Genomic DNA, 15,306 nt, shown 5'->3' on the forward strand with positions numbered 1-15,306 from the left:
AAAAAACCTAAACCAATTCAAAAGATATACAAAGAGGTCAAGGCATCAATTTCTCTTTAAAAGATCCTAAATCTAAGCACCATGATTCAGAAAATAGTTTCCCTTAACAAAACAGAATGTTTAATGAAACAAAAACTTCTCAAAATGTTAACACAACTATTTTCTTTCCCAAATGGTTAAATGTGAAATTTAGACATGGAAGCAAATGGCTATCATAGATGGAAACCAGGGGAGGATTCAGCATTTATGGGGTTGGAGCTAATATATAATATTGGAATCTTCTTTTATACACTAAAAAAAAAGAAAATTACTGATACAAAACTAGATGTGAATATTTTAAGAAAAAGTATTCAGATTACAAATTTTAAAGAGAAAGCAAATAGTACAAATGTGAAAATCAAGAAAAGATAACAGTATTAGAACTGACTGCATGACAGACCTGCAAAGATACATTTTCCTCTACATATTTTGGCTGTACACTCTTTGGTCACCAATTTCTATGATAATGACCTTGTCATATTTTCCACAGACAGAATAAAAAGAATTCACTTTCATTCAGCTTGGTTTAGAAAAGCTGGTTTCAGTTCATAATTCTTATTTTTAAATGCTTCAGATTATTATTTGAGGAAAACTTTATCAAGTTTCTTTTATACAAGACTTTCTGGGGGAACCTGGTTAGCTTAGTGGTTGAGCGTCTGCCTTTGGCTTTGGTCGTGATCCTGGGGTCCTGGGATTGAGTCCTGCAGCAGGCTCCCCGTTTCTCCCTCTGCTCATGTCTCTGCCTCTCTCTGTGTGTCTCTCATGAGTAAATAAATAAAATATTAAAAAAATAAAAGACTTTCTGGGTGGTGACTACTCTCTGAATGGACAACACTCATTAAGCAGGGCATGGGATGTACTATAAATGTTGTGTCATCCTTGTCAATGACGGTATTTTTTGCTAAACAAACATTCTCACTTAGTTTCCCCTCTGTCTCTTGTTTAAAAGGTTATTCCAATCCCATCTCACAAGAGGAGAAATATAACAGAGGGAAACATGGAGCAGAAAGAGTCCATGATCTTAATGGATTATGACTAAAATAGTTTTCCTTTGTGAACTTTCCCCAGACAATACAAAACCACAAGCATAGGAACGCATTTCAAGTGTCCTTGCAAGTGAAAAAGACCTTCATGCTTAAACTTCATTTGCTTCCACCCATTCCACCTGAGAGACCCTTTAGGCCAAAAATGGACCATTGCTAGTAAAAAAAATATCTTGGCCTGAGACCCCACTCATAGCTCTATCTTCAAATAGAACCCGAGAGCCAACAAGAAAAATGTTTCATGTTCTACCATCACAGCAGATATTTTTTCCCTCTATATGGGTCCCACAAGCAGCTTCTCAAATAAATAAACCAAAAGCACAGACTATGTATTCTTTGCAAAATCCCATGAGTAGTTTATTTTTTTAAATTTTTTTCTTTTTTTTTTTTTGGTATATTTTTTTATTGGAGTTCGATTTGCCAAAACATAGTATAACACCCAGTGCTCATCCCGTCAAGTGCCCCTCTCAGTGCCCATCATCCAGTCACCCCAACCCCCTGCCCACCTCCCCAACTTCTACTACCCCTTATTCATATCCCAGAGTTAGGAGTCTTTCATGCTTTGTCACCCTCTCTGATTTTTCCCATTCATTTTCTCTCTTTTCCCTTTTAATTCCTTTCAGTATTTTTTATATTCCATGAGTAGTTTAAAAAGAAATAGTGACCAACATATCACATACCAGAAATGAGGTAGCCTGTAGCAATAGAGATATTCACTTTCACAAGCGATGAATCACCCCTATAAATATTTAAAAAAAAGAGTTTCCTTTTTTTAGCATGTGGGTTATAGATGACAGCTACGTTTTTTTTAAATTGAGAAATAGAATTAAAATGCTTCCTATAGATTCTTGAATGGTAAATTGTCATTTGTACCAGGTCCTATGTTAGCTATGATATACTTCTAACTACACAAATAATCATAATTTCTTATATTAGCTAAAAGTTTTATATAAATAGTTTTACCAAAAGACAACTCCATATAAATGTGTTCCCGTATGATTTGTTTCTGAAAGGATTCAAATAGATTTCCAGATGCTGGATTTTTGTATTTTGGGGTGTTTTTTTTTTTTTATTCGTTATTCTAAATCAGAGACTCAAATACCTCAAGAAGTCATCTAGCCTGCCCCTGACCTTAAGGCAATCAATACACTATGATTAGTATCACTCTACTGATGACTGGAGAGATCTGCCTATTATCACACAACTGGGAAATGGTCAGAACAGGACAGTTTAATTCTGCTGTTTCAAAACCTATACATATCAAGATCCTACAATTTGCTCTAATAATTGTCTTTACGCCAAGAAACAAATATGAACTATTAGCCTTTTATCTGGTTTATAAGGTGAACTACTGGTGAAATGAACACAAAATTAAACTGATAACAGCTAAACTGCAAATGGAAATGTTTAGCAGAAGTCCCGTCTTCTTTATAAATTTTGACCTGCAAATATAACCCAGGAAAATTGAACCTGGAATAAATTGCAGCATCAAAGAAAAGTAAAAAGCCTGATAAGGACAAGAATTGGTCACTGAATCAAATCTTTGTCATAAAATTTACCTCCCAAAAGAACTGGTTCTGTTGACAATCATTTACTACAATAAAATTAGGAGAAAAAACTTAGAAACAGTTTAGGTAGATAACATGAAAACCTTATGGAATTAAATTCACTAAATTGATTCACTTTGAAAAATACCTTTCTAAAGAGAATTTATCAATACTGATTGAATTCTGATGAGCATAATTCCATATTTATTAAAATGATATTGCTGCAAACAAATAACCAAAAATTAAATTGTCCCACATCCCCCAGAGCCCTCATCTACTACATCCCTATGCAGTGCTTTCTCAAAACATACCTCACCTCTCAAACAGCGAAACTAAGCCTTCTCATATAATGCCAGGAAATACAGTTTGCAATATCTCTGCCATTGGAATGACATTTAAATTTTTCAAAAAGAGTCAGCTTAGAAATTATCCTATTATTGCTGAACATAGTTATTATTAGTACTTCAAATCTCACGTGGTACTAACTTCAACTTCATCTATAATCCTCATTTTTATACCTTTGATACCAAATGATGGGTTAAACACAAGACTGAGTCTTAAGTAGATTATTATCCACATTGACTATCCTATCTCAATAGTAACTCATTTTTGCTCAAAACAGTGGTTACAACATATTGGTTTTACTAACTCAGTATAGATGTTTACATGGTCATCATATTCTCCCTGTTTTGGATAATTGTGATACTCGTACAAAGTGGCCCTCATTATTTGTGTTCAACTCTAAAATCCTTTTATTGCATCTTGCTGAAATAAGCCTGAACACAGGCATTTTAATAAACCATGCACCATCAATATGTTTTCCATTTTAAAGTAAGAGATGTTCTTATTAATAATTAATATCAAAACATGAAATCAATTTGACTATATTGGAAAGAAAGCTTACCAGAGTGGATCAGCCATTGTAGCCTCATCAAAAAAGAAAAGGTACAGGCCAAAAAGCCCAACCACCAAAGAATGGCATGTAGATACTACCCTGAAATGAAACAAAATATAAAGATTTTAGGTTCTTTGCAAGAAACTGTAATTCTAGCGAGACATTTAACATTTTGAAGAAGTTAAATCTGGAAGCATTTAAATATAGGAATGGAGTACATCTAAGAGTATGATATAAAATTGCCATTTAGAAATCCAAGGGCTATGACTTTACTTTGGAATTAATAACAAGAAGGATGCCCAGGTCTACAATTTCCCGCAAGAAAATTGTGGAATCACTTATTGGTTAAATATTCCAAAGCAGGAGTGCCAGGGTAGCTCAGTCAGTTGGGCATCAGACTCTTGATTTCAGCCTAGGTCTTGATCTCAGGGTCATGAGTTCAAACGCTGTGATGGGCTCCACATTGGGTGTGGAGCCTACTAAGAGAGAAAGCGGGAGGGGGGGAGGGAGGGAGAGAGAGAGAGAGAGAGAGCAGAGCCTATCTAATGATGAGGTTGACAAAATTTTGTACAGAGAGCACCTGGTAAGTCCACTACCCTGCAACCTGCTCCAAGCCCCAACCCTAACAACATCACTGCAGCAGTAGTTTCCTCTTCCAAACAGTTAGGAATAATTTCTAAATCTACTGACCTTCACCAATTCTATATTCTTGAATCGAATTCGAATGGATCGTGAAATGAAAATTTATTGCCTTGGAGATTTCAGTGTTAAATGCACATTCACATGCACTGCTGCACTTGATTCCTATAACCAATCCATGAGAAAGCTAGAATAGCTATTATTAGTCTCTTTTTATCATTATTATGAAACCAATTCTAAGTAGAAAAATTGAGGACCGTGAATTTATACAGAAAATCTATTTTTAAAAGAAACACTTGAGTGAAACCAAAATGTTCACGAGATCCGGGCTGAATTTTCTTTTATAGAAGGAATAAGGTTTAGATGAAAAACATCAGTTTCTACGAACATATCTTGCTAATAATTTAATGATTCAACCAACACCCAAGCTCTATGATACACTACTTAAAGCAGTGTACATAGGATACCGTGTATTTATTCACACAATGAAAAAGTTTACAACTAATTAAGTTTCTTTTCTCTTCATTAGAATAAAGCATAAAAGGAACAGCAAAATTTTCTCTTTAGAAATTAATGGGATATCATAAATTTCTGTCTAAAATATGACCCCAAATCTTTAACACTGACACATATCAACTAATATGAAGCTTGATATTAGAAAGTCTTATTGTAACTTGAAAAATCAATATGCTTGATCTAATAGTGTAGGTCTAAATAGATATACCATGTTACATCATATTTAAAATGCTCAAAGATCCTCACTAATTTATTTATTTATTTATTTTTTTAAAAGATTCTTTTTATGTATTGAGAGAGAGAGAGAGAGAGAGAGAGAGAGAGGCAGAGGGAAAAGCAGGCTCCATGCAGGGAGCCTGATGTGGGACTCGATCCCAGGTCTCCAGGATCACACCCCAGGCTGCAGGCGGTGCCAAACCGCTGCACCACCCGGGCTGCCTGATCCTCACTAATTTAAAGGCATTGACAAAGAATACTTTGTAACACCAAAAGATCATTTCAAAGTGTGAATAATCCAATTTATCTGGTTTACAAGTCTGGAAATTTCATGCCAAAGGTATCTATACTCCAAACACAGCAGTTTAAGGATGTAAGTTCCTTTGCGGCAAACAAAACTCTCCATCTAAATAATCATACAATCAGCTTTCTATTGCCATTCAAAAATTCTGTGACACCAGAAAGCACAACCTCTCACTAACTTATTTTAGTGTTTAATAAACTTACACCAGAAAGTTTCCCCTTGGAAAAATGCAAACATTTTGTTCCTGATACTCAACCCTCAAGTTCCCTTTTGTGTTGAAATGTTACATGATAAATGGGAAGAATTACAAGCCCTAGCTGATGGAAATGGTATATAATTCATGAGAGAAAAGTTAAATCTTATTTGGATCAAATAATCTCCCACTGTAATGAGCAGGAAAAAAAAAATACCCTATGTTTACATACTCCTCTGCATTAAAAGTCTATGCATTCAGAAACCTCTGTTTAGCAAACATTCCACAATCTATGCTTTATTTTTTTTTCTTTCTTTCTTTTTTTTTTTTTTTTACAATCTATTCTTTAAAATCAAACTCTTGGCAAAGCAAAATGTAGGTTCCTCACAGTCTAAAATGAAACACCAAGATGCCCAAAGGAAAATACTTTTTTTTTTTCAAAGAAGGTTAAAAAGAAATGTTTGTGCTAATAAAAAGACAGGGAAATAATGGAAATAATGACCATTGTAGAACAGCAATTTAAAGTTACTGATTAGATCATTTGCAATTAGGAGGAGTATTGCCAACAGAAATTATATAGCTCAAACAGACAAGAGTTAAAAATTAGAGAAGCGGATTTTAAAATTAGGAGTATTTCGACACAATAGGACTTTCTATACCATAGGAAAACAAGTGTATATAAGAAAATGTTTTTTAATTATAAGATATAAATAATACCTCTATAAGTATGTTTTTTTCTGAAAAAGCAACAATTAAATACAGCAATTTATCACTTATACTTAAACTGTCATCTCTCAGGTGTGAATTTTCTGGTGAGTTGTTTTTCCTCCTGTCCTTTTTTCTTCTGTAGGGCTTAGACCGCTCATTATTCAGAGATTCTTTCCTGATTATTAGTAAGAATTATGTGGGTTGTGTTGATCTGGGTGTTTCAAGACTGGAAGCTGATTTCAAGACCTATATATGTATTTTACTCAAAAAACAGTCAATCTTTTTTCTTTCTTTACATTCTACCTCACAGTTTCAGTCTCATGTAAACCAAGCTGGAGTGGAAACAAGAGAACATTTGAAAGAGAGACAAAAAGAGAGAGAACACCATTTGAATAGGGTAACGCATCTTCTATAATCCCAGACTCCTTTTTCAAATAGGAACTCAGTTTCCCAAATGGTGATTCTGCACACCACAGAATGGCAGTGATTAGACTGAATAATGCAAAGCATTTTTCAATTTCATTTCATTTTCATCTTTCCCTCTATCTCTCTGTACCATCCCTATTTCGTGGGCTCCCTGCTCTCCAAGATTCAGATGCCCTTACCTACCCTAACAATGGTGAAAAGGAAATGAAAATAGCTCAAAATTTACTCTCAGAAAATTGGTCTCCCATCCCACTCCTCAACCCTTCCTTCTCTTTCCCTATTCTACCTATCTCCATGTTAGAAAGGGTTTTTGAAAATAATGGTTAGTATCTTTTGTATCCCGCTTGTGCAAAACATCTTTGTGCTATTAAGACAAAAAACACATACTTATTTTTCAAAACTACACAGAGAAATAGTTTTCATTTTTTGGGTAAAAAGAGCTATAGCATGTATGAACTGGACAAATCAGTGTAAGGTGCAAAAGGAAACAACTGAGGTCTTATTCACAGTCTTAAGTTATAAAAGTGGATGCCTACAAACCAATTTGGCTCAAATAGAGGGGATTTCCAGTCAAATATGACCATTCTCAAAAAAATACTTAGACTCTGGCAGAAGTTAATTCTAAAAGGAAATTTCGATGAAAAATAATTATAGCAAGTTTAGAGACCTGAATTCATTTTATAGTTAGCATTAACTTCAAGTAAACAACAACAAATATACCGATAGCTGCTCCAATTCACCGTAGTTTGCAAATGCTTAGTGATGTGTGGGCGAAATGTTCTCAAGCACATGAAGCAGTCATCAGAGTCATTTTGTGTTTGAAACGTTGTGTGAAAGGTTAACGAGTTGCACACACAAAATATCCATAAACCAACTAATTAAAACTCTGCAGATTTCTATACCCTAAACAAGTACTACTCATTTTCCTTTTTTTTTTGGGGGGGGGGAGGGAGTCTTAAATAAAATCTAAAAAGTGTATTTTACTTTAACAAAAGAATAGATTCTGGTGGGCTGAATTATAATAAAAAGTTCATTAAAAGAGAGACAGATATTTTAACCATTTACCACACTCTTTGGTGTACAGCATTTAACTGCCTTCAGTCTGGCTAAACCAGACAACACTATATATAGGCTACTCACAGCCCCAGCCAACATTAACTTCTGTGATCACTTCCAGAGAGCATGTGTTTGTTATCATAAACGTTTCAGAGGAGAATGTAAAACAGGACTCTTCTGAAGTCAGCTGGAATCTACTTAAATGTTCCCACGCTTCCCCAGAAAGTTCAATTTTTCCTAACATCTTTCAATAGAAGAATTTTTAGAATTTTCTTGTATGAGATCTATCTACTTACTTTCCTTTTCCTCCTAAGGTCAAATAAAAAAAATATGACCTTAAATTTTGTTAGACCTTAAATGAACAATTTTTTGGAAATATTTTAGATAATTTTATTTCATAAAACTAACTTTCAAAAATCAGTTACATTTTCATATGCTTTACCTGGAGTTCCATTCAATCTTCTTCTCAAAGCTGAGACTAACAAAACCTGGAGAAACTTTTGCTGAAAACCAGAAACTTATAAAGTAGAAAAGAAGCTGAAAGGTGAAAAAGCTGGTAAAAACAGTGCTGGAGACCACTTTGGTGTTGGTGTCCATATTTCTTCAACCTGTTAAGAAAAAAAAGATAGCTGTCAATTGCTTTAAATTGCTCAAAACAAATCTAATTTTATTTTAAAAGAGTTATGTGCTTACATTTTTAATAATGTATTTTAACTTGCACAAATACCAGAATACAAGGAAACTAAAAGACTTTTAAGTCTTTATCAGCTATTTGTCACGTATCTTGTATTTGTATTTAAAGAAAAGGGAAACTTATCTTAAATATCTCACTATTGTCAATTTTAGAAGGCAAATTTAACAGTATGATTTCCAAAATTATCTAAGTCTTAGAGTTTAGGAGGGCATTTCAAGTACTATAACTGAAGGTATTCCTTTAGTAATATTTTTAATTAAACTTAGGAAAAATCACCTGATTTCTCTATGCCTCAACTTCCTCATCTATATGAGTTCATTAGATAATTTCTAAGAAACAATTAGGCCAAAAATCATAATAAAACCAAGATTATCTGCAACAGCAAAACAAAATAATTATATTATAAAAATTGTACAGTGAGACAAATGACATTTAAAACAAAATTAAAATGTTAAGAAGAATAATACTATCTTAGAAAAAAAGAACTATACCACTGTTGCTGCTTAAATTAGAATTTAACTTTTAAGAAGTATTCTGCAATCACACACATCTTTGAACCAAAAATAGCCCATGGCTTTTTATCTCTAAAATAAAAGATTTTTATAAAAGAACTTCAGGTTTTAATGGTAGAGTTAGTAGAAAGAATAGTAATATGCATATATACACATTCAAAGTATGTTTTCCATCTCACTGAACTGAACTGTATTTGTATCCTAAAAATCTTCGGAACATTCAGACCAAAAGAAAGACACTAAAGCATTTGCTCATATTCAGCAAATACAGCATTTCTAGAAATGGCTCCATCTTTGAGAGAGCTGACCCTCAAAAGAAAAGGAAATGAATCAATACATATTTCCAGCTGCCTCATGTGAAGAAATAAAGTCACCTACTAAAGCCAATTCACTAGAGAAAAGCCAAGTCATTGACTGTACTAGCAATAACCCCACTTCATTCCCTTCCAACCAGTACCTCATAATAAGAATCAGGCTCCCACAGGACCCCTTCTGACAGAACTCATGTGTCTGTAATGAGTTCTTTCCCCATTCTTTCTTTCTGATGTGTGTGCTCAGTAAAAATATTGATATTACAATTCTTCTCCCTGAGATTCCATTAACCTTATTGTTCATTTACTTTTTTTTACAATTCAACATGTGTTTTAGGGTATTAAAAATTTAATTTGTGATCTTTTAACCTAGGTTTAATATTAACCAAATAACACATAAAAGTTTTGTACATAAATTAAACATTATAATTCACTAAGTGAGATGTAATAGGGAAAATGGTTTTCTAAGATTAAAGTAAATGGGGATCTGGAGGCCAGGTGGGCAGATAAATATTAAAAAATGAAACCAGTAACCAGAAAAGAGTGGAGAGTTTAAGCTTCATTGTGAGGATAGCTTGCCCTGAAGGATTCTGTATGTTCCCTGTTAGTCCTGGTGGGTGGCTGGACATAAGCTACTCATTTACTTTTGTTAAAATTCAACTATATAATGAGCATTTGTTTCATTAATGATTTCTTTTTTTTTTCAAGATGCAACTTTTTTTTTTTTAAGATTTATTTATTTATTTATTCAGAGAGAGCAAAAGAGAAGCAGAGACACAGGCAGAGAGAGAAGCAGGCTCCATGCAGGGAGCCGGACATGGGACTCGATCCTGGGTCTCCAGGATCACACCCCAGGCCGCAGGCGGCGCTAAACCGCTGCACCACCGGGGCTGCCCTCATTAATGATTTCTAAGTTATATTATAAAACATAGTAGGTATCACACAATATTATCCATTTTATGAACTATTACCCAGCATGTTAACATAAAAACACTTGAACAACTCACCATTAAAGACATTCCTCATTCCAACTGGAAGAACAAACAGTATTAAAATGTCTATCCTACCCAAAGCAATCTGCACATTTCATGCAATCCCTATCAAAATACCACCAGTATTTTTCACAGAGCTAGAACAAATAATCCTAAAATGTGTATGGAACCACAAAAGACCCCAAATACCCAAAGCAACCCTCAAAAAGAAAAGCAAAGCTGGAGGCATCACAATTCCAGACTTCAAGTTATATTACAAAGCTGTAGTCATCAAGACAATATGGTACTGACACAAAAACAGACACATAGATCAGTGAAACATAATAGAAAACCCAGAAATGGACCCACAACTATATGTTCAACTAATCTTCAATGAAGCAGGAAATAATATCCAATGGAAAAAGGACAGTTTCTTCAACAAATGGTGTTGGGAAAACTGGACAGCAACATGCAGAACAATGAAACTGGACCACTTTCTTACACCATACATAAAAATAAATTCAAAATGGACAAAAGACCTAAATGTGAGATAGGGAACCATCAAAATCCTAGAGAACACAGGCAGCACTCTCTTTGATTTGGCTAGAGCAGCTTCTTACTAGACACATTGCCAGAGGCAAGGGAAACAAAAGCAATAATGAACTACTCGGACTTCATTGAGATAAAAAGCTTCTGCACGGTGAAGGAAACAATCAACAAAACTAAAAGGCAGCCTATGGAATGGGAGAACATATTTGCAAATGACTTATATGATAAAAGGTTAGTATCCAAAATCTATAAAGAACTTACCAAAACAACACCCCAAAAACAACCCATTTAAGAAATGGGCAGACATAAATAGACATTTTTCCAAAGAAGTCATACAGATGGCTAACAGACACATATAAAGATGCTCAACATCAGTAAGCATCAGGGAAATACAAATCAAAATCATGAGATACCACCTCATCCCTATCAGAATTAACTGATAACTAAAATTAACAACACAAGAAACAATAGATGTTGGTGAGGATGCAGAGAAAGGGGAAACCTCTTACACTACTAATGGGAATGCAGACTGGGGCAGCCACTCTGGAAAACAGTATGGAGGTTCCTCAAAAAGTTAAAAATAGAATTATGCCATGATCCAGCAATTGCACTACTGAGGATTAACCCAAAGAATACAAAAATACTGATTCAAAGGGGCACATGCACCCTGATATTTATAGCAGCATTATCAACAATAGCCAAATTATGGAAAGAGTCTAAACATCCATTGACTAATGTATGGATAAAAAAGAGGTGTTATAGACACAAACCCCCCACACACACACACACACAATGGAATATTACTCAGGCATCAAAGGAATGAAATATTGCCATTTGTAATGATGTGGTTGGAGCTATACTGTATGATATTAAGCAAAATAAGTCAGAGAAAGACAAATACCATATGATTTCACTCATATACAGAATTTAGGAAACAAAACAACACACGGGAAGGGAAAAGAAAGAGAGGGAAACAAACCATAAGAGACTTTTAAAAAAAAAAGATTTTATTTATTTGAGAGAGAGAACACAAGCAAGGAGAAGGGCAGAAGGAGAAGTAGTCTCCCTGCTGAGCAGGGAACCCGATGCAGAGCTCAATGTGGAGCTCATTCCCAGGATCCTGAGATCATGACCTGAGCTAAAGGCAGATGCTAACCAACTGAGCCACCTAGGCATCCCACCATAAGAGACTCTTAATGATAGAGAACAAACTCTGGGTTGATGGAGGGAAGTAGATGAAGAAGGACTAAATGGTGATGTACTTGTGATGCACACTGGGTGTTTTCTGTAAGGGATGAAACACTAAATTCTACTCCTGAAACCAGTATTACACTATATGCTAACTTACTAGAATTTAAATAATAATTTAGAAGAAAAAAAAGAAATTCCTCATTCCTAAAAGGCTACTTTTTGTTAAGTCTGGCTTATTTTTTATTTTTAACAGATTCACTTTCACTTAACTGGGGTCTTTAGGGTACATGTTGAGTCTCCCTTTGCAAAAATGTTTCATTTAAAACTAAAGAGCTCCATATAGTCAGTGGAGCTGTGGCTTCTATTAAAGGCTCAACAGACAGAAGCTAATTAAATTGTTCTACTCCCAGCTTTGTTTCTTATTAAGCAGCTGCTTGCTTCATCAGTCATGCCAAATCAAGGACAAATCCAATGATTTTTTACAAATTTCCCCAGAAAACCAAGGCTTCCGGTAGAAAGCAAAGTGCCCCTTTCATTCGTTGAATCAGACAAGAAAAGGGGGGAAATGGACAATGCTTATTACTGACCTAGATTAAGAATCTTGGAGGGGCACCTGGGTGGCTCAGTGGTTGAGCATCTGCCTTTGGCTCAGGTCATATGATCTGAAATAGACTTGAGAAATAACTCCTGCTATCCCATAAGGTTCCCTCTTGGTCTCTTATATGTAACATTTTTTACAGATATTTATATGGTACTCAATCTGCATATAATACAGAGCTGGAAAAGATAGCTAATATAATGGGTTAACAGAATTAGTTTCTAAGTTATCTTCATAAGCTGAAATAGTGAATCTCAATCAGAAAGAAAAAGTATAATAGGAATACATTTTTTAAAGGCAATACCTAAGTACAAGATTTAGTATAATAGCTACATAACACACACACACACACATACACACACACACAGTGGAAGCCTTAGCATTTTAAATTACACAAACCAATGAGAGATAATGTAATGAAGATACGAAAAAAAAGTTCAGGCTCATTTATAGTCAGCATAAAAGTATACCTTTGGATCAAGATACTTATTCTCACTTTACTCTGAATTAATCACATATCATTGGGAACAAGATTACTTAGAAAAGACTCAAGAGCATTCTGCAAACATCTTCGGTGTCATGCGGAAAAGTGAAAGAAGGAACTGATTCTGCATTACTCAAAATGGCACAAATGGGCAAAAATTACAGGGAGGGAAGAGTTCAGCTTAATTTAAGGAAGAACCTTCTAACAATTTAGAAGTGCCCAAGTATCCATCACGGAGGTGGTAAAAGGACCTCAAGGAGGTGGACCTGAGGCGTTGAGAGCACTCTCAAAAAGAAAGATTCTCTAATTCTAGGACTAAACTGAACTTTGGTATCTAAAAAAAAAAAAAAAGAAAAAAAAAAAAAGAAAACAATTTTGGGGATGTCTGGGTGGCTCAGTCAGTTAAGCACCTGCCTTGAGCTCAGGTCATGATTTCAGGGTTCTGGGATGGAGCTCTGCATTGGGTTCCCTGCTCAACAGGGAGCCTGCTTCTCCCTCCCCCCTCCCTCTGCTACTCCCCTTGTGCTTTCTGTCAAATAAACAAAACCTTTTAAAAATAGACAATTTTTCATTAAACACTATGTAAACTTCTCAACAGTCTATCATTTAGGTTTTTAAAAATCAAAATTACGTATGTAGGAAAATATTAAGTACATATAACTCAGTGGGGAACACACAGAGTTAGTTGCGGTCTTGAGATTGAACTTCATTCCACCGCTTGCTGTGTGACCCAGGACAGATTACTAAGTTTGCCTTACCTGAACCTCAGTTCCCTGTAAAATGGGGATAATACTACTAGCTTGGCATGGTTGTCATGAGGCATGAACCATACGTATGTTGGACACTTAGAACAGTACGTGGCATACGGTGCACATTCAGTTATGTTTCTGCTTCCACCACTATCCGTCCCCAGCGGCAAGACGGTATGCAATTTCTGGGTCTGTCACCACGCCAGCCAAGGGCAATAAGACCACCGTCTGGCCACTAGCCCTTAGGCCCCTAACCCCTCCCAGTTGGCATTAGTCAACAACACTCTCACATGCAGGCAGACCCCATTGCAGATATCTATCTGCAGAGACCACGTGACTCTCCCTATCATGCTCCTGAGTTTCTCCCCAGCAGCCACCTGACCCAGCCCCTCACTGTTCACCTCCCAAAGCCTCCCACTAGGCCCCCCATTGGGCTGCTGCTCCGTGCCCAGGGAACAGATCTCTGTCCTTGGCCTCTCCTCTGTGAGCTCTGAAAACCACCCTCCCCCACCCCTCCAGTCCCCTCAGGTCGTCGCTGCCTGGTGTCCCACACTTCGGAATCAGGAGGTGGCCCCATGTCCTCTTTACTCCTCATGGTCTCCTTTGGGCCTGACTCCTCCTGTCCCCTGCTGCCCGGAAACACCCAGAATGCTTTGCTCCTGCTATTTAGTGATGCCACCTCTCCCTCTCCTCACTGGTATTCTATATTCCAACCTCTTGGATGTTTTCTCCCAGTCAGAGACTTTGGTCCCAGTTCCCCAATCTCCTCAAGTCCTAATATCACCCTGAGTGACTTCTCACTACGTAGAAGGTGCAGCCTTCCTTAACAACCCTGTCCTTCTTTCTTCATCAGAACTGGCACCTCTTCCATGCCACCTCAACCACTTATGGACCTTTATCATTCCTGACTCACTGTTTTCCTGCCTCCACAATAACATTTCAAGTATTCCCCTGTTGACCTTTCTTCAAGTGTGCTCAGTATTACAACATTTTTGAGTCCACTGACTTGTTGGCTTGTTCCCAACCCACCAGCCCTTTCCTATGTTTTACTTCCCTCTTTCATCAGCTTAGATCCTAGAGCCTATCATTTTAGTAATACTCTTACTCTTACTAGCACCCTACATTCCTTTTCCACTGCCAAGAGCTGGCAAAGCTCCAACCCCAGAACTGCTCAACTATTTACTCAGCGATGAGCCCTAAACAATCAGAGCTCTGTTGGGAAGTGCCACACACCAGAAGGGATTGGGGCTGGTGAGTGAAAAATGGCAGAGGGATTAGACAGCCCTCAACACTGGCTGCACTCCCATCACACTGCCCTGGCTGACCCATCCTCTCACACACCACCATTCATTTTCCAAATCATCCCTACTTTTCAAACCTCTAGCCACGCACCCCCATTCTCAACAGATAACCCCCATCCGACCTCATAAAAGAACAGAAGCCAACATAAGAAAACGCAGTCACCAACTACCTGCATCTTCACCCATCTGTCCTTCCATCCCAGGACAACCTCTCCAACCCATGCACTCTGGATCCATCCTTTCTGGTTGCCCTGGGAATCTTCTGCTCCCCGTGATCCTTTATTCTCTGCAACTAGATTTTTCTACTGGCATTTAAACAGGCTCAAGATCTCAGTAGAAACAAAAATCAACAAATCCACCACTT

The 15,306-nt window shown here is 36.5% G+C and overlaps 2 protein-coding genes across 29 annotated transcripts in view; one reads left to right on the forward strand and one right to left on the reverse strand.

The window, feature by feature from the left end:
* The window catches only part of LOC112640819 (phosphatidylinositol N-acetylglucosaminyltransferase subunit P-like), a 117,434-nt gene that overhangs the window by 67,689 nt on the left and 34,439 nt on the right, over positions 1-15,306 (forward strand). For 3 of the 18 annotated variants that reach the window (XR_007411466.1, XR_007411457.1, XR_007411463.1), the window contains one exon: positions 6,411-7,409. The exons of 13 other annotated variants lie outside the window; for them this stretch is intronic. The gene's annotated coding sequence lies outside the window, so the exon portion shown is untranslated. Of the gene's footprint in view, positions 1-988; positions 1,823-6,410; positions 7,410-15,306 lie in introns of those variants that run through there. 2 more of the 18 variants (XR_007411462.1, XR_007411459.1) reach the window with 1 other exon arrangement.
* Positions 1-15,306, reverse strand: part of TLCD4 (TLC domain containing 4) — a 103,500-nt gene that overhangs the window by 41,576 nt on the left and 46,618 nt on the right. For 10 of the 11 annotated variants that reach the window (XM_025417552.3, XM_025417554.3, XM_025417558.3 and 7 more), the window contains 3 exons: positions 8,025-8,190; positions 3,534-3,623; positions 1,763-1,821 (listed from right to left, as the gene is read on the reverse strand). In XM_025417552.3, coding sequence (XP_025273337.1) covers positions 1,763-1,821; positions 3,534-3,623; positions 8,025-8,179 — 304 coding nt within the window. In that variant the 5' untranslated portion in view covers positions 8,180-8,190. Of the gene's footprint in view, positions 1-1,762; positions 1,822-3,533; positions 3,624-8,024; positions 8,191-9,245; positions 9,400-15,306 lie in introns of those variants that run through there. The other variant, XM_025417559.3, reaches the window with a different exon arrangement.

Source organism: Canis lupus, chromosome 6 (assembly GCF_003254725.2).
Source record: "Canis lupus dingo isolate Sandy chromosome 6, ASM325472v2, whole genome shotgun sequence".
Classification (NCBI taxonomy): domain Eukaryota; kingdom Metazoa; phylum Chordata; class Mammalia; order Carnivora; family Canidae; genus Canis; species Canis lupus.